The sequence below is a fragment of the Dryobates pubescens genome, chromosome 35, assembly GCF_014839835.1.
Source record: "Dryobates pubescens isolate bDryPub1 chromosome 35, bDryPub1.pri, whole genome shotgun sequence".
Taxonomy (NCBI): domain Eukaryota; kingdom Metazoa; phylum Chordata; class Aves; order Piciformes; family Picidae; genus Dryobates; species Dryobates pubescens.
In genome coordinates this window covers 2079056-2105562 of record NC_071646.1, presented here as the reverse complement: position 1 = coordinate 2105562, position 26507 = coordinate 2079056, and the positions used below count along the sequence as shown (strand labels likewise).

The following is a 26507-nucleotide window of genomic DNA, read 5'->3' as shown; positions in this document are numbered from 1 at the left end:
CTGCTCGTTTCCTCTCAGCGGGGATGGAGAGGATGCTGTCAGGGTGGGAGGGGCTCAGGGAGAGAGATCCTGGGGGCAGCTGGGGAGGGTTGCTGCAAATGGGTTTTGCAGCACTCCCTTTCTCCTCTGCTGGCTCTCTGGAGGAGAGTAAGAGTGGCATCCTGTGGTGCCGGAGCAGCATTGCAGGCCTGCAGGAGGGCTCCTCAAGCCAGAGCAGCCCAGAAGCCAGGTGTTGAGCACAGGAGGGGCTGGGGAGGAAGGGAGCTTCACAGCTCATCCGAGTCCATCCCCACCCTGCAGGCAGCAGGGACATCCCCGACCAGAGCAAATTGCTTGGCGTCCCAAGCCAGCTGAGCTGGGGCAGCTGGGCCAGGCTCTCACCTTGCTCAGTGCTGAACATTGCTTCAGCCTAACTCTCTCTCTTTTAGTTTAAGCCATCACCCCAGCTCCTTCCTGCACTGCTCAGCTGTAGGAACACAAAGGCACTTCAACACACCTGCACCCCTGAGCCTCTTTCTCCAGCTCTACCCATCCTGGACTGGGAAGGAATTAACCTGCCAAGATATTTTCTCTGGCAGCTAAAAGACTACTGCCTGGACAAGCAGAAATGCTCAAACCCAGGTGAGGTTAAAGAGCTGTTCAGAGCCTGAAAGCTCAGAGGAGTTTTTACAAGGGCTTGGAGTGGTAGGGGAAGAGGGAAGGGAATGAAGGTTTGAGGAAGGCAGGAAGAAATCCTTGACAGGGAAGGGGGGGAGACACTGGCACAGCTTGAATCATAGAATCAACCAGGTTGGAAAAGACCTCAGAGATCATCAAGTCCAACCTAATACCTAACACCTCCTGACAACTAAACCATGGCTCCAAGTGCCCTGTCCAATCCCTTTTGGAACACCTCCAGGGATGGGGACTCCACCACCTCCCTGGGCAGCACATTCCCATGGCCAATCTCTCTTGCTGGGAAGAACTTTCTCCTCACCTCAAGCCTGGCACAGCTTGAGACTGTGTCCTCTTGTTCTGGTTGCTCAGGAAGGTGGTGGATGTCCTCTCCTTGGAGGTGTTCAGGCTGGATGAGACCTTGAGCAAACCTGGGCTGGTGGGAGGTGTCCCTGCCCCTGGCAGGGGGGGGGGGTTGGAACTGGATGACCTTTCAGGTCCCTTCCACCCCCACCCCATTCTCTGCCTCTATGAACTGAGAGTCAGCTGAGCCCAGTCCTGCTGAGAATCTAGCAATCAATCAATCAATCAATCACCTTTAATTAATTCATTAAACACTGCTTTTTTTTTTATACACAGCTCCATATGTACATCCACAAACAGCAGTTCAAGCAAAACTAGGCCCTGTCCAACCCCTCCAGAGCTGGGCTGGAGGTAGCTTTCCACTCCTCTCAAGCCAATCCCCTCCTCTTCCCTTGGAACCAGGTCATGCTGGGGGGGGGGGGTAGGGGGTGGGGGGCTCTGTGAGTACCTTGGAAGGCACCAGTTAAAAAAGATATTGCACAGATCAAGCAGCTGGAGGCTTAGGCTCCCAAACACCTCCTTGGTTTTTAAAGCTTCAACTGGAAGCTAGAGGGGGGGTGGGGGGGTGGGGAAAAAGAATCAAACCACTCTTGATAAGGAAAAAAAAGCCAACAGACCCAAAGCACTGTGGCTGCAGCAGCTAAAAAATAGTGACTGAAAGCAACCAAAAAAAACACAACCCACCCCAAAGAATTAAAAAGACTTCAGCACAACTCATTCTTGGCTTCAAAAATAGATTGAAAATGAAAGGGGGGGGTTGGAAAAATAGAGCAAGTGATTTTAATAATCAAGAGGCCCTTAGCATGCTGAGTAAGAGACTGCCCCAGGGGAGGGGGGGAGGGGGTCTGCTGCTGTGTAGCTATACAGGAATCAGCTGTGCAAAGCCAGACAGGGCCCTGCTGCCACCCTGCTCTCAGTGGCTGCTGCCACTTGGGTCATTTCCACACACACACATCCCCCCCCTGCCTCCCCCCACTTTGGAGGTGAGCAGAGAAACCAAAAGGAATCTAAACCCAACAGGATGCTGGGGAGGGGTGGTGGTGGGGCAAGGATGCTGTGGAGGGGCAAGGATGCTGTGGAGGGGCAAGGATGCTGTGGAGGGGCAAGGATGCTGTGGAGGGGCAAGGATGCTGTGGAGGGGCAAGGATGCTGTGGAGGGGCAAGGATGCTGTGGAGGGGCAAGGATGCTGTGGAGGGGCAAGGATGCTGTGGAGGGGCAAGGATGCTGTGGAGGGGCAAGGATGCTGTGGAGGGGCAAGGATGCTGTGGAGGGGCAAGGATGCTGTGGAGGGGTGGTGGGGCAAGGATGCTGTGGTGGGGGGGCAAGGATGCTGTGGTGGGGGGGCAAGGATGCTGCGGTGGGGGCCCAAAAGGTCTCTGAAGTCCAGGGGCTGAGGAAGGAGATCTTCAGTCAAGCCACACGCCAGAGAAGCTCCTCTTCCCCCAACCCCCCCCATCCACTGGTGAGGAAGTTCATCTCCAGGAGCAACTGCTGCTTCCTTCTCACCCTCCAGCCTGAAAGTCCATTTCCTTCTTCTCCCCTCCTCCCTGCCAGCCCCTGCAAGCCCCCTCCAGCCCCAGGCTCCTCCTGATGCTGCCGGTCTGCCTTTGGTGCCCGCGAGGGAGGCAGCTTCGTGCTCAGCTCGAGGCAGCGCTGGAGGATGCTGTCTTGATTCTGACTTACCCAAGCTGCTGTGCTTTTGATTGCAGAGAACTTGCATGATTCAGTCCATTGCACCTGGAATCACCCTTGACAGTAATGCTTGAAGTGGGGGAGGGGGTGGCTTGGTTGTTATTGCTTGCCTGGAGCTTGGCCACTTCCTTAGCGTTGATACTGCCCAGTGTCATCCATGGCTGCTGGTTTGTCAGGTGAGGCTTCATCCACATCTGAAACATGGGCATGAAATGTGTGCACCTGAATGGCTCAGGCTCCACTGAGCTTTAAAAAGAGAAGGTTCAGAAGCTCTGCCAAGCACAGAATGGTTGAGGTTGGGAGGGACAGCTGCAGGTCAGCCAGTCCAGCCCCCATGGATGTGGCTGTTCTGTCCCCCACAAGGTGAGGTGGTTGGCTTCTCTGGTTCTAGAGTCAGAGAAGGGTAGGGGTTGGAAGGGACCTCCTGTCCAACCCCCCTGCTGAAATGGGATCACACAGGAACACATCCAGACAGCTCCAGAGAAGGAGACTCTGCAACCTCTCTGCCCTGGGCAGCCTGCTCCAGGGCTCCAGCAGCCTCACAGCAAAGAATTTTCTCCTCATGTTGAGGTGGAACTTCCTGGGCTCTAGTTTGTATCCACTGCTCCTCACCCTTATACCCCAGGGCACCACTGGAAAGAGCCTGGTCCTTTCCTCTTGACACCCACCATGGGTCAGGGAGGAAGGGCCTTCAGGTCCAGTGACCTGGGCACTTTTTTTTTCCCCCCTTGTCACCCAGAGCTCCTTTTGTGAAAGGTGGATCCAAACCCAAGCCCCATGTGAAGGCTGAGGTGACCAACCCAGAGCTTCCTTGCTCAGAGAGAAGGAAACCAAGCAGCACATGCAGGCTGAAGTGATGCCAGAGAGAAATCTTTTATCAGGGAGGCTCTTCTCAGAGCCTGACAGCTGCCTCTGCATGGCAGCCCTGCTTGTTCCCTGGGTCTGAGCCAGGGAACACAGAGGGAACCTTCTGCAGGCTGTGCTAGGAGCACTCAGTCCTGCTCACCCTGCAGGCAGAGCTTTCCCTTTCCCAGCCAGCCTGCCCTGTGCTGCCTCCTTCCTCTGCAGGCCACACAGCCAGCCCCTCTTTTCCTTTTTCCCCTTCTTTTCTGCTTCTCCAACAGAAAAGAAAGCAAAGCCCAAGCTGTGGCTGCCAAGGCTTTGTGGGCAAAGTCAAAGCAGGAAGAGGGGCCAGGAAGCAGCAGTAAGAGAAACATTTCCTTGCATTTTGCTGAAGGGCTGCACCCTGGTTGTGCATCAGAGTCCTGTGCCACTCTTCCTCTCATTACACAGCAGGGCTGAGGGCTGCTGGGTTCTTACCTGAAGAGGGCTTGGGGTACATCCTGTGGAAAAACAAGAGCAGAGCATAGAAGGTAAAGGCCAAGCCTCCAAAGATCATCCCACAGACCAGGAAACTGTAGCTGCCCTGATCATGTATAATCTGCAATGGGAGGGGGGAAAAAAGAGAGAAGTCAGCTGGAGCAGAAATGTCCTCAGCACTCAGGCACCTCCCCAGCACCAGTGAGAGCTTTGCTGTCTGCTAGCTCAAGGCTGCAGCAGTGATTGCCACAGCCTCACAGAATGGTTTGGGTTGGAAGGGACCTTAAAGGCTCCTCCAGTTCCATCCCCCTGCCATGGGCAGGGACACCTCCTCCCCCCAGCCCATGGCCTCACCCAGCCTTGCCCTGAACACCTCCAGGGAGGGGACAGCCACAGCCTCCCTGGAAAGCCTGTTCCCAGCAGCTGCCCAGCTCCTGGGCCGTGGTTTCTCCTGGGAGGTTGCAGGGAGCTTGGGGCAGGGCTTGCCCACACTCACCGAGCCCACCAGCAGCTGCAGCACCATCTCTCCAACCCCAGCTCCGGTCACCAGCACGGTGGTGGCACAGCCTGCAGAGGAAGGGGAGGTGGTGTTGGGGCAAGCAGCCAGCAGGACCCACCTGCAGCTGCTTCAGATTGCCCATTTCATAGCTCTCCCCCTGCAGGGGGTTACAAACACTCCTGCTTGTTCCCACCTGGTGCTGGGAAAAGCCTCTTCCACGCTGCTGCGGTGCAGGAGGGTAAAGGTTGTTAAGCTCCAAACCCACCTCCTGTTCTGGCCCAGGTTGGCACAGGTGAAGTTTGCTCTTGTTGGGAAGGTTTTCATAACTCATAGAATGGTTTGGATTGGAAGGGACCTTCAGGATCATCCAGTTCCAACCCCTCCTGCCATGGGCAGGGATCCCTCCCACCAGCCCAGCTTGCTCAAAGCAGCATCCAGCCTGGCCTTGAACACCTCCAGGGAGGGAGCATCCACAGCCTCCCTGGGCAACCTGTGCCTGTGTCTCCAAACCATCCCTGTCAAGGTTTTCTTCCTGATCTCCAGTCTCACTCTGCCCTCCTCAACCTTCAGTCCATTGCTCCTTGTCCTGCCACTACAAACCCTTCTACAATGCCTCTCTTGTTCATGTGGCTGCCCAAGAGACGAAGGTTAGTGGAGACTCCTCTCAGAGCTGGCCCCACTCAGGCAGTTTGAGTTCTCTGATACAGAATACATCACTACCCAGGTGGGAAAAGACCTGATCATCTGGATGAGGCTTTCAAAACTAGCTCCACTGTGAGCCCCTGCAGCAGATATTGCTCTCAGCCCCTGAGAGCCCTAAAAAGCTGCCTGGGGAAGCTATTAGGACAATAAAGCTGGGCTGGGTGCAGCCTGGTTTGTTGCATCAGCACCCTGTCCAACAGCAGATCCTCCTTCCAGGCCTCCCCTAAGCATCCCAGAGGAGGGGAGGGGGTTGCTAGGTGTCTGAGCTCCAGCCTTCAGCACCCACCTGCCCTCCAAGCCCAGCCCCAAGCCCAGCTCACCTTTGTACTGCAGGATGTCCTCGGTGTAGGCCAACATGCTGGGGAAGGTGCTGCTGAGGAACAGCCCCAGGGATGCTGTCCCCACAAACAGGAAGACAACACTGTGGGAGAAGATGAGGAGCAGGAGGAAGGTCATCAGGACTCCAACCTGTGAACAAAGAGCCACAGAGTCAGTGGGAAGGCAAAGGTGGAGCTGCAAGCAGGGTCTGGGGTGGCTTTGGAAGAGAAAAATACAACTCCCCTGAAAAATGATGATAGTCTGGCAAAGTGAAGTGAGCAAGCAGCTAAAAGCCTTCTGCCTCCCCAGGGAAGAAGGTGGAGCTTTGCCACACAATCACTGAGGCTGGGAAGGACCTCTGAGGTCATCCAGTCCAACCAGCAACCCAACACTGCCACGGCCCCAAGTGCCATGGCCACAGGTTTCCTGAACCCCTCCAGGGATGGCGACTCCAGCACCTCCCTGAGCAGCCTTGTGCCAACCCCTGACAGCTTCTGAACAAACAAAATGTCTCTAATGGCCAACCTAAGCCTCTTCTGGTGCAGCTTGAGGCCATTTCCTCTGGCCCCATCACTGGAGCAGAGCCCAACCCCCACCTGGCTCCAGCCTCCCCTCATGGAGCTGTAGAGAGCAAGGAGGTCTCCCTCAGCCTCCTCCAGGCTGAACCCCCCCAGCTCCCTCAGCTGCTCCACCCCAGCCCTCTTCTCCAGACCCTTCCCCAGCTTGGTTGCCCTTCTCTGGACCTTCTCCAGCCCTCAATGTCCTTCTTGGAGTGAGGGAACATAAAGTTGACTCTCTCCAGTTCAAAATCTTAGCCTGGAGAAGGAGGCTCAGGAGAGACCTCATTGCTCTCTACAACTCCCTGAAGGGAGGCTGTAGCCAGGTGGGGGTTGAGCTCTTCTCCCAGACAAGAGGACACAGTCTCAAGCTGTGCCAGGGGAGGTTTAGGCTGGGGGTGAGGAAGAAGTTCTTCAAAGACAGAGAGATTGGCTACTGGGATGTGCTGCCCAGGGAGGTGGTGGAGTCCCCATCCCTGGAGGTGTTTAGGAAGAGCCTGGATGAGGCACTTGGTGCCAGGGTTGAGTTGATCAGATGGTGCTGAGTGATAGGTTGGACTGGATGAACTCAGAGGTCTCTTCCAACCTGGTTAATTCTGGTCTAGTCTACTCTAGTCTATCATTAGTTAGAGTTAAGAATGCAGCTGAAAAACCTCTTTGTGCCCTCTGCAGATCCCACACTATTGACACATCTCAACCTGCTTAATTTAGGGCTGATTAGCGATTAAAGAATTCACTCTCTCTCATTAACTGCTGAGGAAGCAGCCACAGGAGCGAGGCCAAAGAGCCAACACCATCTGAAGCACCCTGCCTCATCCCCTTGGCTCCTGCAGCCTACAACCAAGAGCAAAAGCATCCCAGGTGCACCAAATCCTGCACAGCTTGGAGGCAGCAGAGGGAGCTCTGCAAAAGCAGCTCAGCTCACTCACTCATTCGCTCTGGGGGGGGCTGGAGGTCCACCAGAGCTGTTGGCACTCTAAAACCCACAGGGCAGTGCTGAAATGCCTCCAGGAGCTGGAGCAGCCTGCTGCAGCGAGCAGCACCAAGGAGCCAGCACTGCACAGAGGGTTCAGTGCCAGCCAAGGGAGGTTCTGTCCCTGCCTGGCACCACTCCTGTGGCCTTAGAATCATTGTGGTTGGAAAAGACCTCCCTGGAGTCCAACCTTCAACCCAGCCCCCACCATGGCCACTAAACCATGGCCCACAGTGCCATGGCCACAGGGTTCTTGAAGCCCTCCAGGGATGGGGACTCCACCACCTCCCTGGGCAGCCATGGGTTAGGAGTCAGGAGGTGTTGGGTGACAGCTTGGACTTGATGATCTCTGAGGTCTTGTCCAACCTTATTGATTCTATGAAGGTCTTTCCCAACCTGGTTAACTCTATTCTATTCTATCTTATCTTTAAGGTCCCTTCCACCCCAAACCATCCAACCTACCCACCCCCCCCCCAACCCACTCCACCTTACCACCCCCCTAACCACTCAACCTACCCACCCCCCCAAACCCACTCCACCTTACCACCCCCCTAACCACTCAACCTACCCACCCCCCCAAACCCACTCCACCTTACCACCCACCCCAAAACTATCCAACCTACCCATCCCCTCCAAACCCACTCCACCTTACCACCCCCTAACCATCCTACCTACTCATCCCCCACAAACCACTCCACCTTACCACCCCCCCAACCCATCCAACCTATCCATCCCCTCCAAAACCATCCAACTTACCCATCCCCCCCCCAAACCATCCAACCTACCCCCCTCAACCCACTCCACCTTTTCACACCCCCCCAAACCATCCTACCTATCCCCACCCCCCAAACCCACTCCACCTTACCACCCCACCCCAATGCAGGCAGCCTCTTGGGACTGCAGAGACAGCCCAGGCAGCCTCACCACGTTGATGAAGACCATGGTTGCTGGCTTCATTCTGTAGGACACAGGGATGGAGATGAGCCTGCCCAGAGTGATGAAGGCCCAGAAGAGGCTGGGCAGGTAGCCAGCCACCTTGTGCCCCACGGAGAGAGGCTCCTCCACGGCGTAGCTGTACACGAAGCCTGAGTACTCTCCCTGCAGGGGAAGCACACCAGGATGTCACAGCCAGCTGCTGCCCCCCAGCCTTTGCAGCTTCAAGCCTGGCCCCTCCAGCACCCACAGTACTGAGCCCCCCACCCCTGGCTTTGCTACCAAGTCTCCATGAGCCTTGCTGCCAGCTGCAGGCAGGCTTCCACCAGCAGCACAGCACAGGGTTTAGGCTCCTTGAGTCCTGTGGCCAGTTCTGGGCCCCTCAGTTCAAGAAGGACATTGAGAGACTTGAAGGTGTCCAGAGAAGGGCAACAAAGCTGGGGAGGGGTCTGGAGCACAGCCCTGTGAGGAGAGGCTGAGGGAGCTGGGGTTGCTTAGCCTGCAGAAGAGGAGGCTCAGGGGAGACCTCCTTGCTCTCTGCAACTCCCTGAAGGGAGGTTGGAGCCAGCGGGGGGTTGGGCTCTTCTCCCAGGCAAGCAGCACCAGAACAAGAGGACACAGTCTCAAGCTGTGCCAGGGGAAGTTTAGGCTGGAGATGAGGAGAAAGTTCTTCACTGAGAGAGTTGTTGGCCATTGGGATGTGCTGCCCAGGGAGGTGGTGGAGTCCCCATCCCTGGAGGTGTTCAAGAGGGGATTGGATGTGGCACTTGGAGCCATGGGTTGGTTAGTCAGGAGGTGCTGGGTGCCAGCTTGGACTTGATGATCTCTGAGGTCTTTTCCAGCCTTATTGATTCACTGATTCTAGAAGGGCAGGACTAAGCAGCATTGCTGGCTGAAGAGATGTTCTCCTCCTTAGAGCCTGTCTCACCCTCCTGGAGCTGCAGACTCTCCAAGCCTGTCACATGAAGCACCCAAAGCTGAAGTTCATCCTTGGAGATGGAGGCCCTGGGAACCTCCTGTATGTGGCAGCTGCCTCCACTCATCTTTCAGGACCCTATTTTTAGTGCCCTATTTAAGACCCAGCAGTGTCTGACCACGAGGGCACCGAGACAAAACTGCTGAAGGACAAGGAGCAGCAACTTGCCAGCCAGGAGCAAGCCTTCCTCACCTGGGCAGTGCCACACATGGGCCAGGACTTGCTGCCAGGCCACCTCAGAGGCTGCACCACACAAACACAGGATGGCAGGGGCTGGAAGGGACCTCTGGAAACCATCCAGTCCAACCCCTCCTGCTCAAGCAGGGGCACCCACAGCAGCTTGCCCTGGCTTTGGAAGCTCTCCAGAGAGAAAGACTCCCCAAGCTCCCTGGGCAGCCTGCTCTGGTGCTCTGCCACCCTCAAGGAGCTCCTCCTCAGGCTCAGATGGAACTGACTGTGTTCAAATTTGTCCCCCCTGGCCCTTACCCTTTGTCCCTGGGCACCACAGAACAAAGACCTGGCTCTCATCCTGGCTTTTGAGGGCTCAGGAGACCCAGCACACAAAGAGCCACCCTTAGGAAATCAAACAAGGCTGTTCCTGCCTCTTGGCTGAAGCAGGGAGGCTCTGGCACCCAGGGAGGCTCTGGCACCCAGGGAGGCTCTGGCACCCCCAGCTCTCAAGTGGCCAAGTCAGCAGCAAGCAAGCTGCAGCACCACAGAGCCTAGGAGAAGCCACAAAGCCTCCCAAGAAGCAGGGCACATAACCCATGACCCTGATTAGCTTTGAAGGAGCTGCCCCAGGCCCCAGGCTGCTGCAGAGGCAGAGCCTCAGGTGCAGCCCACCCCAGGCAGAGGACAGCTGATAGGTTTGGGCTGCTGGGAGGGAGAAAGCCACAAGACAAGATGCCTCCAGCAGCTGGACTCACCACAATCCCATCAGTCATGAAGAGAACAAGAGCCCCAGTGATGTGCACTGCAAAGTAGGTGTAAGAAGCCCCTCTGAAGTTCTTGCTTTGGCAGCAGCTGAGGAAGTCATTGTGACCTGGGGGAAAACAATGCAAAGCAAACTCAGCTGGAAGGTTCCCCCTGGGGCTGGGTGGTTGCCAGCCCACAGTGGGGATTTGGGTTGTGCTCAGCTGCAGGACAGAGGTTCCCAAGCAAGGTGGAGCACAGCCCAGCTCTGCTGCACAACCTCTTGCTGTACACACCTGGAAGCCTCCAGGGGGAAGATGGACCTCCAGTCCCACACTGCTTTGGGTGGGAAGGGACCTTCAAGGCTCATCTAGTCCAACCCCCCTGCAACTACAGCAGGTTACTCAGAGCCCCAGAATGGTGCCAGGGCTGGGCCATCTCCCACCTCCTTGAGCAGCCAGGCTCTGCCCACCCTCAGGGTCAAACATTTCTCCCTTCTCTCCAGTCTGAACCTCCCTCTTTTGGCTTCAAACCATCCCACTCCTTGTCCTGAAAAGCTGCAATAACAAGAGGACACAGTCTCAGGCTGTGCCAGGGGAAGGTTAGGCTGAAGGTGAGGAGAAAGTTCTTCCCAGAGAGAGTTGTTGGCCACTGGGATGTGCTGCCCAGGGAGGTGGTGGAGTCCCCAGCCCTGGAGGTGTTCAAGAGGGGATTGGACGTGGCACTTGGTGCCATGGTTTAGTAGCCAGGGGGTGTTGGGTGCCAGCTTGGACTTGGTGATCTCTGAGGTCTTTCCCAACCTTATGGGTTCTGTGATAAGGTCTCCCTGAGTCCCACCAGCAGCACACTCATCCCTGCCCAGGCCTTAGGGTCCCCCCTGACTCGAGGGCAAGCGGGCAGCAAGCTGTGGCCACTCCTGAGCTCCATCCGCGCGGCCACGGCGCAGAGCTCCCTCCTGAGCCAACAGCAGCAGCTCTTGCCCGTTGAACCTCAGTGGGGGCACTCACAACCAGGGCTCCAGAGGCTCGGGAGGAAGCTGCCAGCTCACCTGCTGCCGCCTGGGCTCTCTGCACGGCGGTGGAGAGGTCGTCCTTCTCCGCGGGCCGGGTCTCCATGGCCAGCTCGTCGGCCGACAGCAGGGGGTGGCTGCTGCTGCCGAAGCAGGGCACCATCCGCTCCTTGTAGAGCAAGAAGAACACAGCAATGGGCACTGGCAGCTGGGGAGGAGCAGAGAGGGGCAGGGTGAGCTCAAACCCTGCACAGACACAGGCCAGGGCGCGCTCGGCGCAGCGGCCTCGGCATCCGCCACACATCCCAGGAGCCTGGGGGCTGGGAAGGGACCTCTGGAGAGCACCAAAGTCCAACCCCTGCCAGAGCAGGGCCACAGAACCCAGCACAGGTCCCACAGCAATGCATCCAGCACAGGTCTCCCAGCCCTGCACCCAGCACAGGTCCCCCAGCCCTGCCCCCAGCACAGGTCCCCCAGCAATGCATCCAGCACAGGTCCCCCAGCCCTGCCCCCAGCACAGGTCCCCCAACCCTGCCCCCAGCACAGGTCCCCCAGCCCTGCACCCAGCACAGGTCCCCCAGCCCTGCCCCCAGCACAGGTCCCCCAGCCCTGCACCCAGCAGGCTCTTGAAAGTCTCCAGGGATCACAGAATCACCAAGGTTGGAAGAGAGCTCAAAGCTCATCAAGTCCAACCTGGCACCACAGACCCCATGCCTGAACCATGGCACCAAGTGCCACATCCAATCCCCTCCTGAACCCCTCCAGGGATGGGGACTCCACCACCTCCCTGGGCAGCACATCCCAATGGCTAACAGCTCTCTCTAGGAAGAACTTTCTCCTCAGCTCCAGCCTAAACCTCCCCTGGGTGCCCACCTTAGGTGATTCTAAGGCACCTGGGCACCACTCTGTGCTTGGCCTTCCAGACAAACCTTGCTGGCATCCTCTGCTCTGAGCTTAGACAGGGCAGGGATTGGCTCCCTCCATTCAGCACTGCTGAGGCCACCCCTAGAATCCTGGGCTCAGTTTTGGGCTCCTCACTCCAAGGACGACACTGAGGAGCTGGAGCAGGTCCAGAGAAGGGCAACCAAGGTGGGGAAGGGTCTGGAGAGCAGGGCTGGGGAGGAGCAGCTGAGGGAGCTGGGGGCACTCAGTGTGGAGGGGAGGAGGCTGAGGGAGACCTCATTGCTCTCTGCAGCTCCCTGAGAGGAGGCTGGAGCCAGGTGGGGGTTGGGCTCTGCTCCCTGCTATCAGTTGATAGAAGGAGAGGAAACAACCTAAACAGTGAAGCTTCTCTCCTGTGGAGGGCAGAACAGTTCCAACAGGAGAGCTTCTGGGGCTGAGATTCTTTGTGAGGGAAGAGCAAGCTGCTCCAAGACCTGCTCCAGCTCCTCTCCAGCCATTAGCAGAGGTTGCTCAGCACCTCCTGAGAGATGAGCTCCTGGTTCCCAGGCCAACAATGACAACACCAATACAGCAAAGTGGCCTCAACCAGCCCCTGGGCACAGCCTGTCCTGAGGGGCCTGGCACTGAGGGGCAGTGAGGCCCCAGCTGTAGTCCTCTTGGATGCTGGAGAGGACATCCAGGGATGCTGCTTGCTGCAGCACATAGAAGCACAGCAGCAGCAGCAGCCTCACAGACTGCATCAGGTTGGAAGGAAGCCTCAGAGCTCATCTTTGTCCAACCCCCCTGCAGGCAGCAGGGACAGCCCCAGCTAGATCAAGCTGCCCAGGGCCACAGCAAGGCTGATCTTGAATGGCTCCAGGGATGGGGGCTCAACCACATCTGTGGGCAACTGCTCCAGTTCCTCACCCCCCACCTCATTGCAAAGATCTTCCTCCTGATGTCCAGCCTAGATCTGCCCTGCTCCAGTTTCAAACCATTGCCCCTCGTCCTCCCACTCCCACAAGCACTGCAGCAGAGCCAGACCTGCTCTGTGCACCACACAATCAGCACTTCACTGAGAAGCCTTTCACAAGCAGCTCCCAAGCTCCTGGGACTGAACCAGTACCTTCAGAACGCTATCCCTGGGATTCATCTTAGCCTTCTGGCCAAGGGGGATGGCCAAATCCACCCTCCTCAGGCTACCAGCATCTAGCCACTGCCAGATGCTGGCCTGGTGGGAAGCATGGGAGGGTGCTTAGCTCTCTTCCCAGGGCACACAGAGCATTGTAAGAGCACTTGAACCACCACCAACTTCTGTAGCTTGCAGGTGAAAAAAGGTGGAAAACACAGGGAAAACTCACAGGGAATGAAACTGCAGAGGCAGGCTTCTCCCTCTGCAGCACCAGCACCACTGCCTGTGGGCAGAGCTCTGCCTCCCCTGCTCTGCATCCACACAGGGCCCAGGGGCTTGTACCTGCCCACTGGATGTGGCATCTGCAGCATCCCCTTCCCCAGCACCCTCCCTGCCACGTGCTGGGGGCCAAGCCTGCACCCTGCTCCCACCCACGGCTCCCTGGCTCCTCCAAGCCCGGAGGGACTTTGTTCTTCAGGCTTTTATCACTACTTTCCCCCCCCCTTTTTAACAGAAACCAGAGGGGAGCAAACGAGGGCTGCTCCCAACCAGCCCTCCCTCCCCCTCCCTCCCCAACCAAGTGGTGTTTACTCTGCAACAAACTGCAGGGAGGGAGGGAGGGGGGAAGCAAGCAAGCCAGGAAATCCCAAGTGACAGCTCCCTGGCTTGTTTTCTCCCTGGCTGTGAGCAAGAGAGAGCTCCAGCTCCAAGTTTCCTGCTTTTCCTTGGCTCCTGGCTCCATTCAAACGTATGGAGAAATCCCCCCCTTCACCTCCCCCCCCCCCTTCCCCACCTCTCTCTTGCCTCAATTCATCTGCGAGGACTTCATTGTTCTGGGAACAATGGGAATAGGAACAGTTAGTTCGGTCCCATGGAAGACAAAGGCTTTGGCTTGATAGCTCTGATCCTTCCGGAGGTCAGGACCAGGTTTTTGTTCTTCTAAACTGCAGAGTTTGCAAAAACAACCACCCAAAACCCTCCAAACCAACCCAAAACCCATCCCCAGGCAGAGGGCCCTGGCTGGCTGTGCAGAGCCTGGCTCCAGGCACTTCCAGCCTTAAGGGGCACTCAGTGCCCGAGTAGCAAAGGGCTCCAGCCCCAAGCTCAGCCTCTGCCTTGTCAGGATCCACCACAGCCCTCTGGAAACAGGGAGAGGAATGTGGAGGAGGGGGGAAAAGAGGTTTTTGACCACTCCATAACAAAGCTGCTGCTCCTGGGTTCCATTTCTCCAGCTTGCTCACCTCATCCACTGCCCTAGGAGGGGTTTGAATCTTGGTTATCAGCTTGTGCTGAGGTGTTTTGGAGCTCAGCTGCTCCCAGCCTCTCCTCCAGCCAGCTGCTTGGCTTGTGTAAGCCAAACAAGGAACCAAATCTTTGGGGAAGGCTCAGCTTTGGCAAGAGGATGAGCTCCAGGGCTGTGGGGACACCCCACACAGCCCCCCACTGCCAGCTCCCTGGGGACACCCCACACAGCCCCCCACTGCCAGCTCCCTGGGGACACCCCACACACAGCTCCCCACTGCCAGCTCCTCTGACTGTGTTACCACCTAATCCTCCCCCCAAAGCCCAGCATCTGCCAGCACAGGGGGAACAGGAGCACTTAGTTTGGTCCCATGGAAGACAAAGGCTTTGGCTCTGATCCTTCAGGAGGTCAGGACCAGGTTTTTGTTCTTCTAACAAAAATATCCCCTCCAAACCAACCCAAAACCCATCCCCAGGCAGAGGGCCCTGGCTGGCTGTGCAGAGCCTGGCTCCAGGCACTTCCAGCCTTAAGGGGCACTCAGGTGCCTGAGTAGCAAAAGGCTCCAGCCCCAAGCTCAGCCTCTGCCTTGTCAGGATCCACCACAGCCCTCTGGAAACAGGGATAGGAATGTGGAGGAGGGGGGAAAGAGGTTTTTGCCCACTCCATGTTTGTTTGGAGTTTTGGTTTGGGTTATTTTTTGGTGCCAAAACCCCGTGGCTGCAAAGCCCCTCCAAAATTGCTTTGTGTCTTTTCCCCCCTCCCCTCCTTCCCTCCCCTCCCTCCTCTTCAAATGAAGCTTCTGGGCCAGGACTCATCCAAAGCCTTCCTGCTGCTGATGTTGAAGCACCAAACTTTCCTCAAGCATAAAAACCTCTAAACCTAAACATTTGGAGTCCAGAAGGGGCAGAACTCTGTCAGCTCTGGAGGCTGTGTGGCTGCCAAAGCCCAATTGAGACATTTCCCCACTTTAAACAAAAGGGAAGAGACTGAAGTGAATCATCCCAGCCTCTGCCTTGTCAGGATCCACCACAGCCCTCTGGAAACAGGGATGGGAATGGGGGGAGGAGGGGGGAAAAGAGGGTTTTGACCACTCCATAACAAAGCTGCTGCTCCTGGGTTCCATTTCTCCAGCTTGCTCACCTCATCCACTGCCCTAGGAGGGGTTTGAATCTTGGTTATCAGCTTGTGCTGAGGTGTTTTGGAGCTGAGCTGCTCCCAGCCTCTCCTCCAGCCAGCTGCTTGGCTTGTGTAAGCCAAACAAGGAACCAAATCTTTGGGGAAGGCAACAACAGCTCAGCTTTGGCAAGGGGATGAGCTCCAGGGCTGTGGGGACAGCACACAGCCCCCACTGCCTGCTCCAGAGCTGTGGGGACACCCCACACAGCCCCCCCACTGCCAGCTCCCTGGGGACACCCCACACAGCCCCCCACTGCCAGCTCCTCTGACTGTGTTACCACCTAATCCTCCCCCCAAAGCCCAGCATCTGCCAGCACAGGGGGAACAGGAGCACTTAGTTTGGTCCCATGGAAGACAAAGGCTTTGGCTGGATAAGTTCTGACCCTTCTGGAGGCCAGGACCAGGTTTTTATTCTTCCCAAAGCCCAGCATCTGCCAGCACCCTGGGACCACCCTGCCCTGCCCCTGGTGACCCTAACACTGCTGAGACCCTGCCACAGGCTGCCCAGGGAGGTTGTGGCTGCTCCCTCCCTGGAGGTGTTGAAGGCCAGGCTGAGCAGCCAGGGGGTGGTGGGAGCTCTCCCTGCCCATGGCAGGGGGTTGGAACTGGATGGACTTTAAGGTCCCTTTCAACCCAACCCATTCCATGACTCTACAGAGTCTGTGCACAGAGGTGCAAACCATCCCCACATGCAGGCACCACAGACTGCAGCAGGCTGCAAGGGAGCCTCAAAAGCTGCCTTGTCCAACCCCCCCTGCAGTCAGTTAATAACTGCACAATGCACAAGCCCAGCTCAGGACTTGCTGTGCATCAGCAAGACTCAGCCCAGGATCCTCAGCCCTGCTCCCAGAGTGTCCATGGGATGCTGCTAGGAGCAGAGAAGGGTCTGGCAACCACCCTCCCATCAGTGCTGCAGGCATGAGGCTGTGCTTGAGGCAGAGATTAAATGTGGCCCTCAAACCTACATTAACTTGCTGAGGATGAGGCTGTGGAGTGATTAAAAGCACATTTCCCATGGCAGAGCAGAGTCAGAGGTAATTAAAGCTGCCTTCTCCTCCTAGGCTGGAGCCTTCCTGGGGGGCACTTCTGCCAAGGAGCTCGGCACAGCCCCTGCCCAGCTGCTCTGCCTGCCTGTTCCTCCCCTCCCATCAGCCCTGCTCAGGTGAAAGCCCCCAGCAGGGCTTTGGCTCTCCAGCAGACCAGAAAGGCCAGAGAGCACCAAGCCCTGAGCCCGGCTCACGCAGCACTCTCTGCTCTCAGGGACCAGCTCCGCAGGGACCAGCAAGGCAGTGCTGCTGCCAGCAGGGAGATGGCAGCGGCAGCTCTGCTGCAGAGGGGCTGGGGGGGCTGGGCACAGCCGGGGGCACATCAGCTACTTGTTTTAACCTGCTCCAGTCGCGGCTGGTTCCTCCCCGCTCCCCTGCTCTCACCGACTGTTATCGGCAGCGCTGTTTCGGCAGCTGCCTTTCGGCCGGCCGTGGTTTGGGTCCGGGCAGGGCCACACTTCAAAGGCAGCCCTGCAGGCAGCGGCAGCTCGCCGGAGAGCGGTTTTGGGACGCGGCAGGGCAGGGAAAGAGGACAGGCATTAAGCCCCAGCCCTCTCGCAAGAGGAAGGGCCCCAGGGCTGCTACATCTGCTGCCAATCACCAGGGAAACACAAGAGACAGGCAGAGACCTCCTGATGAAGATTCCCCTGCCGGTAACCCAGCCCCTGAGGAGCCCTTCCCTGGGGATGCCGCTGGAAGTCATCACCCTCTGCCCGGCCCCTGCCCGCGGAGGAAGAGCTGCTACAAGTCCTGCCCCGGGGGCTGCTGGAGGCACAACCTGCTGCCAGGGACCGCAGCTGGTGGGGCAGAGGCTGCTGGCTTTGCCCCCACAGTCCTGCCCCAGGCTGCCCCTGCTGGGAGCAGGGCACTTGGCAAAGCCAAACTAAACCTCTGCTGGGACCCCACACAGCCCTCCCCCTGCCTGCCTGCCTCCCTCCTCTGTGCCCCCACACAGCCCTCCCCCTGCCTGCCTCCCTCCTCTGTGCCCCCACACAGCCCTCCCCCTGCCTGCCTCCCTCCCCTGGGACCCCACACAGCCCTCCCCCTGCCTGCCTGCCTCCCTCCTCTGTGCCCCCACACAGCCCTCCCCCTGCCTGCCTCCCTCCTCTGTGCCCCCACACAGCCCTCCCCCTGCCTGCCTCCCTCCTCTGTGCCCCCACACAGCCCTCCCCCTGCCTGCCTCCCTCCCCTGGGACCCCACACAGCCCTCCCCCTGCCTGCCTCTCTCCCCTGGGACCCCACACAGCCCTCCCCCTGCCTGCCTGCCTCCTCTGTGCCCCCACACAGCCCTCCCCCTGCCTGCCTGCCTCCCCTGGGACCCCACACAGCCCTCCCCCTGCCTGCCTCCATCCTCTGTGCCCCCACACAGCCCTCCCCCTGCCTGCCTGCCTCCCCTGGGACCCCACACAGCCCTCCCCCTGCCTGCCTCCCTCCTCTGTGCCCCCACACAGCCCTCCCCCTGCCTGCCTCCATCCTCTGTGCCCCCACACAGCCCTCCCCCTGCCTGCCTCCCTCCTCTGTGCCCCCACACAGCCCTCCCCCTGCCTGCCTCCATCCTCTGTGCCCCCACACAGCCCTCCCCCTGCCTGCCTCCCTCCTCTGTGCCCCCACACAGCCCTCCCCCTGCCTGCCTCCCCAGCACCACCTATCAGGCAGCAGCCCCCCTCAAGCGGCACAGCTGGCTGCAGGAGGCGAGCAGCAGGGGTGTGCCAGGGCAGGGCTGGGGCTGCAGCACTCACGTTGATGAGGGCCATGATCCAGAAGGCGTAGGAGACCCTGGTGACCACCAAGCCCTTCATGGGCAGGTCGTAGTGGGAGAGGTTGCCCGGGTGGTGAGGCAGCAGGGACTTGCGGATGTGGGGCAGGTTGCTGGAGGCGTTGGCTGTGGAGTTGGAGAGGATGCAGTTGGTGTCTGAGAGGAAGGGGTCAGCTATCAGGGGGCTCAGCAGTGCCCCAAAGCCCACGAAGAAGTGAAGGGCCTGCAAGAGAGGAGACACACAGGGAGAGCAGGGGTGGGGGGTTGGGGGGGGAGGGGGTTTGCTGCTCTGCTCTGAGCCCCTCACTCCTCTGAGCAGCAGGGGGCTGGGGGTTTGCTGCTCACTCCTCCATCCTCAGAGGAGGGGAGAGGGGCTCCATGCTCACCTGCAGGAAGATGGCTGAGTCCTTCTGGTAGATCTTCACCAGCTGCATGTTGGAGATGGTGTCGATGCAGCCCATGGCCAGCCCGGCCACAGCCATGACCACAGCCAGGACCACCACATTGTGGCACAGAGGGATGATGGCAAACACCAAGGAGATTGCCAGGGAGGAGGCAAAGAGTGCAAACAAGGACTGAGCCAACCTGAGGGGGGTGGGGAAAGAGGAAAGAGAGGATGGAGTCACGACCATGAGAGCGGTGCCCACCCCCTCTGTCCTGCCTCCTGCTGCCAGCCCCATGGGTAGGCACCAGCAGGAGCTGCACCCCCAGGCTGTGGCAGCTCCAGCACCTCCTCTTCTGACAGGGCAAGGGAGATGCTGCTCTCAGAGCCCCCCCAAGCCTCTGTGCCACAGCCAAAGCCAGCCCAGGGCACTGCCCCCTCCTGTGTGGAGGGCAATGCCTCCAGGAGGCAAATCTCCCACCCAGCTTTTCTGGGGAAGGGCAACCAGCCCTCCAGAGCTGTGCTCTGCACATGGCAAGGCCTGAGAAGCTTCCTTTGTTAACTGGGCATGGAGAGGGGCAGGGGCAGGAGCAGGGGCAGGGGCAGAGGCAGGCAAGGCCACACCACGAGCTCTGAGCAGCTCCAGGCATTGCAGGAGCAGGCAGGAAAGCTCTTGGGTGATCCCAGTTCCCAGCAGGAAGAGAGCTGCTGGCATCCACATCACCATGTCAGCCCAGACCTGCCTGCCTGAACCTGTCCTGCCTGACAGGGAGCACTGGGGAGCTGCTGCAGCTCCCTCCCCATGCCCTGTGCCATCTCCATGCTGGCAGCATCAGCCCTCGCCCAGCGCCCCGGGCTGGGCTGCAGCACTGCTGCCCTTCCCGGGCCAGGTGCCCACCTTCCAAGCCACATGGCCCAGGGGAGAAGCCCAAGGGATGTGTGGGGTAGAGATCAAGCTGCTGCAGTGCACCTCGAGCCTGGCAGCAGCACCAGCAGGCCCCAGGCACTGGCCAGAGAAGGGCTCCCAGGCTGGCACCGTGCAGCTCTGGAGCTGCCAAGAGGGAAGGCAGAGAGGAAGGAAGGAGGGAGGGAGGGAAGGAAGCAGGGACCAGACAGTGGAGCACTGGTGAAAGATGGGACTGCAAAGTCACAACAGAGAGAGAGATTGGCACAGCCATGGCCCCACCACACCTCAGGCTCCCAAAGCCTGGTAGAAACCTGTGGCAATGGCCAGCAGCTGATCATGGAATGGGTTGGGTTGGAAGGGACCTGAAAGCTCAGCCAGTTCCAAGCCCCTGCCACAGGCAGGGACCCTTCCCACCAGCCCAGCTTGCTCAAAGCCTCATCCAGCCTGGCCTTCAACAGCTCCAGGGAGGGGACATCCTCAGCCTCCCTGGGCAGCCTGTGCCAGTGTCTCCCAAGCCTCACTGCAAAGAATTTCTCATCCTAACTCTGCCCTCCTCAAGCTCCAGTCCAGCTTGCAGCAATGAGTTGTTCACTAGCAGCTGGGGGGGATGTGAGGCACAGCAAAGGGCTGGCACTGCACAGGGATGTCCCCAGCACAGGGATGTCCCCCAGCAGGGACAAATAACCAGTAAGTGACAGACCTGCAGCTCTCTGCTTTGTGCTGTGCCCCAAGAGGGAGGAGGAGGCTGTGAGGAGGCACAGCAGAGAGCTTCCAGCCCTGCTGCCCTGACTGCTCATCCAGAAGAGCCCAGCCTTGGCCATGCCACTGCCCTCATCCATCTGCACACCCACAGCCACTTGGCCTTCCACATCCTGCTCCTTGCTTACTCTGCACTTCAACAGCACCAGGGAGAGGGGAGGGGGAAATGGGCCAAGGGCACAACTCCTTTTCCCTCCTGCCTCCAGCTGCTTGGTGTGCTCCCAGCTCCCAGCCCAGCCTCCCTTCACCCTTCAGCTGGACCACATTCTGCCAGTCCCTCACTCCTGATCCTCCTCTGACAGCAAAACTGGAAGCCAGTGTGGGATTCCTGGGGGAGGGAGGGAGCCAGGTGAGATGTGCACAGTCACAGCAGGAGAAACAAGCAGCAGCTGAGAGAGAAGCAGCTTCCAGCCTGGGGAGCCGAAGCAGAGCTCTCCAGGGCATAGCAGGAGGGAGGGAGAGGCAGAGGCACCAGCAGCTGGTGGCTCCCAGGCTGGGAGTGATGAGGAACTGGGGAAAACACACATCAAGACACCCCAGAAACTCCTCTGCTCTTCTGCAGCCCAAGCAAAACAGCCTCAGCTCCTCTTGTGCTTGGCTCCAGGCATGGCTGGAGCTAAACCCTCTCATCCTTAAAGAGCATTGCAGAGATCCCCTCACTGCTCCCCAGGAAGCAAAACCTCCTCCCTCCGGCCCTGACACCACAATTCTCCTCACCCCCCCAGCAGACACCAGCAGCCCACAGCCCAGGGTGGCATCAGGCCCCAGCTCTGGCATCAGAGAGGACCAAGGGACTGCTGCTTTCTCATGCCAGGTCCCTAAGGGGCAGCAAGCAGCTGGGGGAGGGCTTCAGAAGCAAACCTGGAAAGCAGCCTTGCACCCCAAGACCTCAAGAGGGGTTCTGAACCCCATGTCTGGATGATGTGAAGCCAATGCACCCCTCCAGAGGGCTCAGAAAGCAGCCCTGGTGGGATGCCAGGGCCTGGCACCTGACATTGCTGCCTTCCCCCTCACCAACTGGTCCCCATCAGCAGATGCTCAACACAGCTCCGCTGTGCCCATGCCCAGGGCAGGCTCCACTTCAGCAGCAGATGAAAGAGACTTGGAACGCCGTGGGCTCTGCTTCAGGAGCACCCAGGGCAAGCCCTGCCTCCATCACAATGCAGGAGGGAAGGTCTGCAGCTCCCTCAGCAGGGTCTGGGCTGAACTTCTCCATGGGAGTGGGATGGTTAATGCTGTGCCTGCAGCCACAGCCAGCAAAGCCTCTCCTCTCCGTGCCCAAAATGCACAGGACCCTTCCCCCCATCCCCACCTCAGTGCTGCACCCCTCAGGTTTGTTCTTCCCCCACCTCAGGGAGTGCTTTCCAAGTCCTTCACATCAGGAAGGAAAACAATCATCAGGCTAATTGGGACCTGCAAGCTGATAATTAGGAGCCCAAAGCCCTAAGGGGGCAAGGTGAGGGCATGGAGGAAGAAGGTGGCATGGATTGTCCCACCTGAGGAAGTGCTGGCCAGGCTTGAGGAGCCCCATCCTGACCCCCCCTGCTCAAGGCTCAGCTCCCTCAGCAGTGAAAGCCTTCCCTGTCCTTTGAGAAGTGTCCTGCATGCAGCAGCCACAGGCTTGAGCAAAAGCCTGCAGAAGAGGAGAGTCTGAAGGGCAGGGAGAGAGCAGGGGGCATCCCCTCTCACCTGACACAGCCAGGGGGGAAAGGTGAAAGCAGGGTAGGAAGGTCTCATCTCAAGAGCTTTCCAGGTGCTGGTGGGGATCACTCCTTTGGGCAGAGCCTGCTCAGAGCTCCACCACAGTGCAGCTCCCCCAGCCCCTCCTCTCCTCTGCTAGCACCACAGGGAGGAGCTCAGGGCTGACCCCAACCCTGGGAGCAAAGGGAAAAAAGCAGTTTCTGGGTTTCAAGCCAACCCTCAGCAAGCCCAAACTGGGCCCCCAGGCTCCTGCTGCTGCTTGAGGTGCAGGCAGCACAACTTGAACTTCACAATGGGAGCCTAAACCCCAACAGATCAGGGCTGGAAGCAGGGAGGCAAGGGGGAGCAGTGGGGGAGATGTGGGTGCACAGAGCTCAGCCCTGGAGTCTGCAGTGCCAGGGGCTCAGGGCAGGGCTAACCCAAGAGCTCAGCTCCCACTTGGGCTGCTAAGCAGGGTCTGAAGTCCTCCCAGCCCTCACACCCCAACAGTGCTGGGAGGGTTGCAGCCTCACAACATCTCAGGCACTGCTGGGACCACAGTGCAGGGAACAGCAGGAAGCAGGAGGCTTCAGTGGGCTTCACACGAAGGCACAGAGCACTCCTCTGAGGAGGGCACCAGCTGCTGCCAGGGTGGTCTTTACTTGAGGCACCTCTCCAGCAGCACCAGGACACACACTCCACCTGAACCCCAACCTCACTCATGTAAAGACCCCAAGTTCTTCTGCAGCAGAGCTTCAGATGGCAGCCAGGCAAAGCCCAGGCATGAGACAGCAGAGAGCAGCAGCCTGGTGTGAACCTGAGCATGAGCTTCAACCACACACCTTGCTCTTCTCCCTGGTATCAAGTGATGGAAGGGCCTGAAATTGTGCCAGGGGAGGGTTAGCTTGGGGATGAGGAGCAGTTTCTTGGCTGCCAGAGTGGTCAGGGACTGGCAGAGGCTGCCCAGGGAGGTGGTGGAGTCCCCATCCCTGGAGGAGTTCGAGATGTGTGGCCATGGCACTTGGGAACAGGGTTTAGTGGCCATGGTGGGGTCAGGTAGATGCTTGGACTCAGCCTTAGAGGTCTTTCCCAACCAAAACCCTTCTATGATTCTCTGACTCCTGCCTCCCAATGGCAAAACTTTCTCCTTCCTTGAAACCTCTCACCAGAGGCAGCTCTGGAGCTCATCCTGGCAGCCCAGGCTGGCATCAAGCTGCAGGGGGCTGGATGCCATCCTTGTGCTCTGCCCTCCCTGTGCTCCAGCAGGGCTCCGAGGGGCAGGGACCATGCCCCAGCCCCCAGCAGCCTCCCTGGCCAGGGGCAGGGACCACAGAATCCATGTTTGACACTTGTGAGCCCATGGAGCAGAGGAGGCAGCTCAGAATTTCAGCTGGAAGTCAGCAACAAAGTCCTCAGGCATCAGAAATTAAACCCAGCTTGGCTTGGCTGGCTTGCAGGCAGGCAATGCTTTGGGATCCTCCACCAGCAGCTAACCAGCTCCCAGCTGGAAAATATGACCTGTCCAGCACTCTTCCTTGCCCAGCACTGGGGCCACCATAATCTGGTTTGTAAACCCACAGCACAGCCCAGGAGCAGAAACCCTTTGCAGGAGAGCTCAGTCTGTCTGTCTGTCCCCGCAGAGGGGATGGCACAGGAGCTCTTGGAATGGGAACAGTTAATATCCTCCCCCAAACCCAAGTGCTGGTAGCTGCACTTCTCTGAGTAACCCACACATGCACGCTCCTCAGCTCCAACTAGCCCAAACATTCCCTCCTGCCTGGCACAGCTGCTGCTCCCCAGCAGGGCTCAGACACTTCCCTAAGCCCCACTGCTCCACAAGGATGGGCTCAAAGACCCCCACCAGAGGTCCCTTCCAACCCCTAGCATAGAATCAGTCAGGGTTGGAAGGCACCACCAAGGATCAGCCAGTTCCAACCCCCCTGCCATGGGCAGGGACACCCCACACTACATCAGCCTGGCCAGAGCCTCATCCAGCCTGGCCTTAAACACCTCCAGGGCTGGGGCCTCAAGCACCTCCCTGGACAACCCATCCCAGGGCTTCACCACTCTCATGGGGAAGAACTTCCTCCTCACCTCCAGCCTCAATCTCCCCAGCTCCAGCTTCATTCCATCCCCCCCAGTCCTATCACTCCCTGAGATCCTGAGCAGTCCCTCCCCAGCCTTCTTGGAGCCCCCTTCAGATCCTGGCAGGCCACAATGAGGTCACCTTGGAGCCTTCTCTTCTCCAGACTGAAGAGCCCCAACTCCTTCAGTCTGTCCTCACAGCAGAGCAGCTCCAGCCCTCTGCTCATCCTGTGACCCTGAGCACCACCACCACACCCTGCTTCAGAACCACACTGAGCAACCAAAGCTCTTTTCCTCCCCACGAGGTGCTGCTGCAGAGGTGAAAGTTTGGGAGCCTCCAAGCACAAAAGCAACCCCAAAGGGCTCTGTGGAACCTGCTGGCCAAGGGCATCTTTGGGTAGGAAGTGGCCAGCAGGAAACAATTCTGCATTTTCCTTTGCTGCTCCTCCAAACATATGTGAAGCAGAGTGGGGGCTGGCAGAGGCACTGCCTGCTGACCCAGCAGACTCAGAGCTGTGTCAGGCCCAGGGCAGGCTTCCCACCTGCCAGCCCTGCTCCTGGGCACCCCACCTTGCACCTCCTCTCCCAGCACAGCCCAGCTTCTGCTGCTCCACGACCTGGACTGCAGAAGCATCTTGGTTGAAAAAGCTCTTTAGGGTCATTGAGTCCAACCATTCCCTAGCTCTGCCAAGCCTGGTGCTAACCCCTGGCCCTCAGCACCACATCTCTGTGGCTTTGGAACACCTCCAGGGATGGGGATCCAACCACCTCCCTGGCAAGCCTGTTCCAGGGCTTGGGAATCCTTTCAGGGAAGAAGTTTCTTTCTGCCATCCAACCTAAACCTCCCCTTGGGGCCATTTCTTCTTGTCCAGTCACTTAATAGTAGGGGAAAAAGAGACCAACACCTCCCTTGCTCCAGCCTCCTGTCAGGGAGTTGTAGAGAGCCAGAAGGTCTCCCCTCAGCCTCTTTTCCTCCAGGCTGAACACCCCCAGGTCCCTCAGCTGCTCCTCCCCAGCCCTGCTCTCCAGACCCTCACAGCTCCAGGCAGCAGGGTGGCAGTTTTCCAGGTGCTCAGCTGCCACCTCGATCCTCCCAACCTCTCCACAACCCAACAAGAGGTCAACCAAGCATGGGGGTTTTATTTCCCCCCTTCAAAAGGGACATTCGAAGAGCAGGGAAGGGATCCCCTGCAAACCTCTCTCCCCCTTACAGATGTACCTCAGAGCCACACGGGGAGCTGCCAGGTTTCATCACTGCCTGAAGAATCAGCCCCAGTGCAAATAAGCAGCTGATGCTCAGCAGAGCAGAGCTGTCACCAAGCCTCGGATGCCTGTTTGGCAACCTTGAGGCTTGAGCCATCATCTATTATGTATTTTAAAGACATCCTGGAGAGGAGGCTGAGGGTAAGTCCCTGTCTGGCCGCACCTGGGGCTCTGGCTGGCCGACAGAAGTCCCCTGCCGGCCCTGGCCGCTGCGTTTAGCTCTCTGTGCCCCCCGCAGGATCATGAGGGCCGCTCACATCGCACCCAAACTCCCGGCCGTGGGAGTGGGGAGCCGGGGGGTGGGGGAGAGCGTGGCAGCGCCTGGGTTTTCTGGCACCGGGGTTGTTCAACACAGGCTTCCAGAAATAATGCTGGTGATAAACAATCGGGGTAAGGAAAACACCCTCCAGGAAATTCTGGCTGGAACTTCACGCCAAGGCTGTCTCCGTCCTGAGCTCCGGACCTGGCAGCTTCCCTCCAAGGGGTGGAAAGCAGCAAGAGGACAGCAGCACCCCCACGGAGCGGCTCCTGCCACACACCTCCAGGGAAATCCCCTCCGTCCCTCCTTGCTACTCAGCCAGCAGGGCTGCAGAACCCAGGGAGGCTCCGGACCCCCTGGGACAGGCTCAGAGCTCCCCCGGGGGTTCAGTTTTCCCCCATCCCATCCCAGCCATGCGAACCCAAAACGGGGGATGCAAAGCCCTGAGCTTGGGGGGGAGGAGGGGGGGATGGATGGGTGGGTGCTGCCCACCCCTAGCCCAGGAGGAAAGGGGATGGAGGAGCTGTGATGAGTGTCCCAGGTGCCTTACGTCCTCTTGAAGACTCCTCCGAGGCAGCTGCCGAGCAGGAGGCAGAACTGCTGGGAGAAGAAGACCCAAGTGATCTGGGAGAGGGAGCTCTGGGTCTGGCAGCGCAGGTCCAGCAGCGTGGGCCCCAGGAAGGCGATGCAGAGGCCGAAGCTGAAGAAGACGCTCCAGTAGGTGAGGGTGGGCTGCAGGTTCCTCCGGAACCGAGCCGACACCCGCTCGTCCCACCACATCCTGGGCGGCGGCGCGGGGTTGGGGGACTGGGGCGGGGGCGGCCACGGCGATGCGGTTCCCGGTGCCGGTCCCGCCGCCGCCCCGCTCCCGGTCCCGCTCCCGGCCCCGCCGCCGCCCCGCTCCTCCTTTTGCAGGATGTGGCTCCGGAGCCCGGGCTCTGGCTCCGCCTCCGGGGCCGCCACCGCCTCCCGGGGCCGAGCGGGACCGGCGCTGGGGAAGGGGAAATCGGGAGGACCCCTGCAACTCC

The 26507-nt window shown here is 58.9% G+C and overlaps 1 protein-coding gene across 1 annotated transcript; it reads right to left on the bottom strand.

Moving 5' to 3' along the window:
- Positions 1-2799: 2799 nt before the first annotated feature.
- On the bottom strand, positions 2800-26503 carry MFSD4A (major facilitator superfamily domain containing 4A). The gene is made up of 10 exons (XM_054176271.1): positions 26030-26503; positions 18531-18729; positions 18128-18367; positions 10949-11117; positions 9915-10030; positions 8004-8177; positions 5552-5699; positions 4527-4597; positions 4031-4151; positions 2800-2904 (listed from the first exon to the last, which is right to left on the bottom strand). The coding sequence occupies exons 1-10, from the start codon at positions 26257-26259 to the stop codon at positions 2840-2842; spliced, it is 1533 nt and encodes a 510-aa protein (XP_054032246.1). The 5' UTR covers positions 26260-26503; the 3' UTR covers positions 2800-2839.
- Positions 26504-26507: the final 4 nt, after the last annotated feature.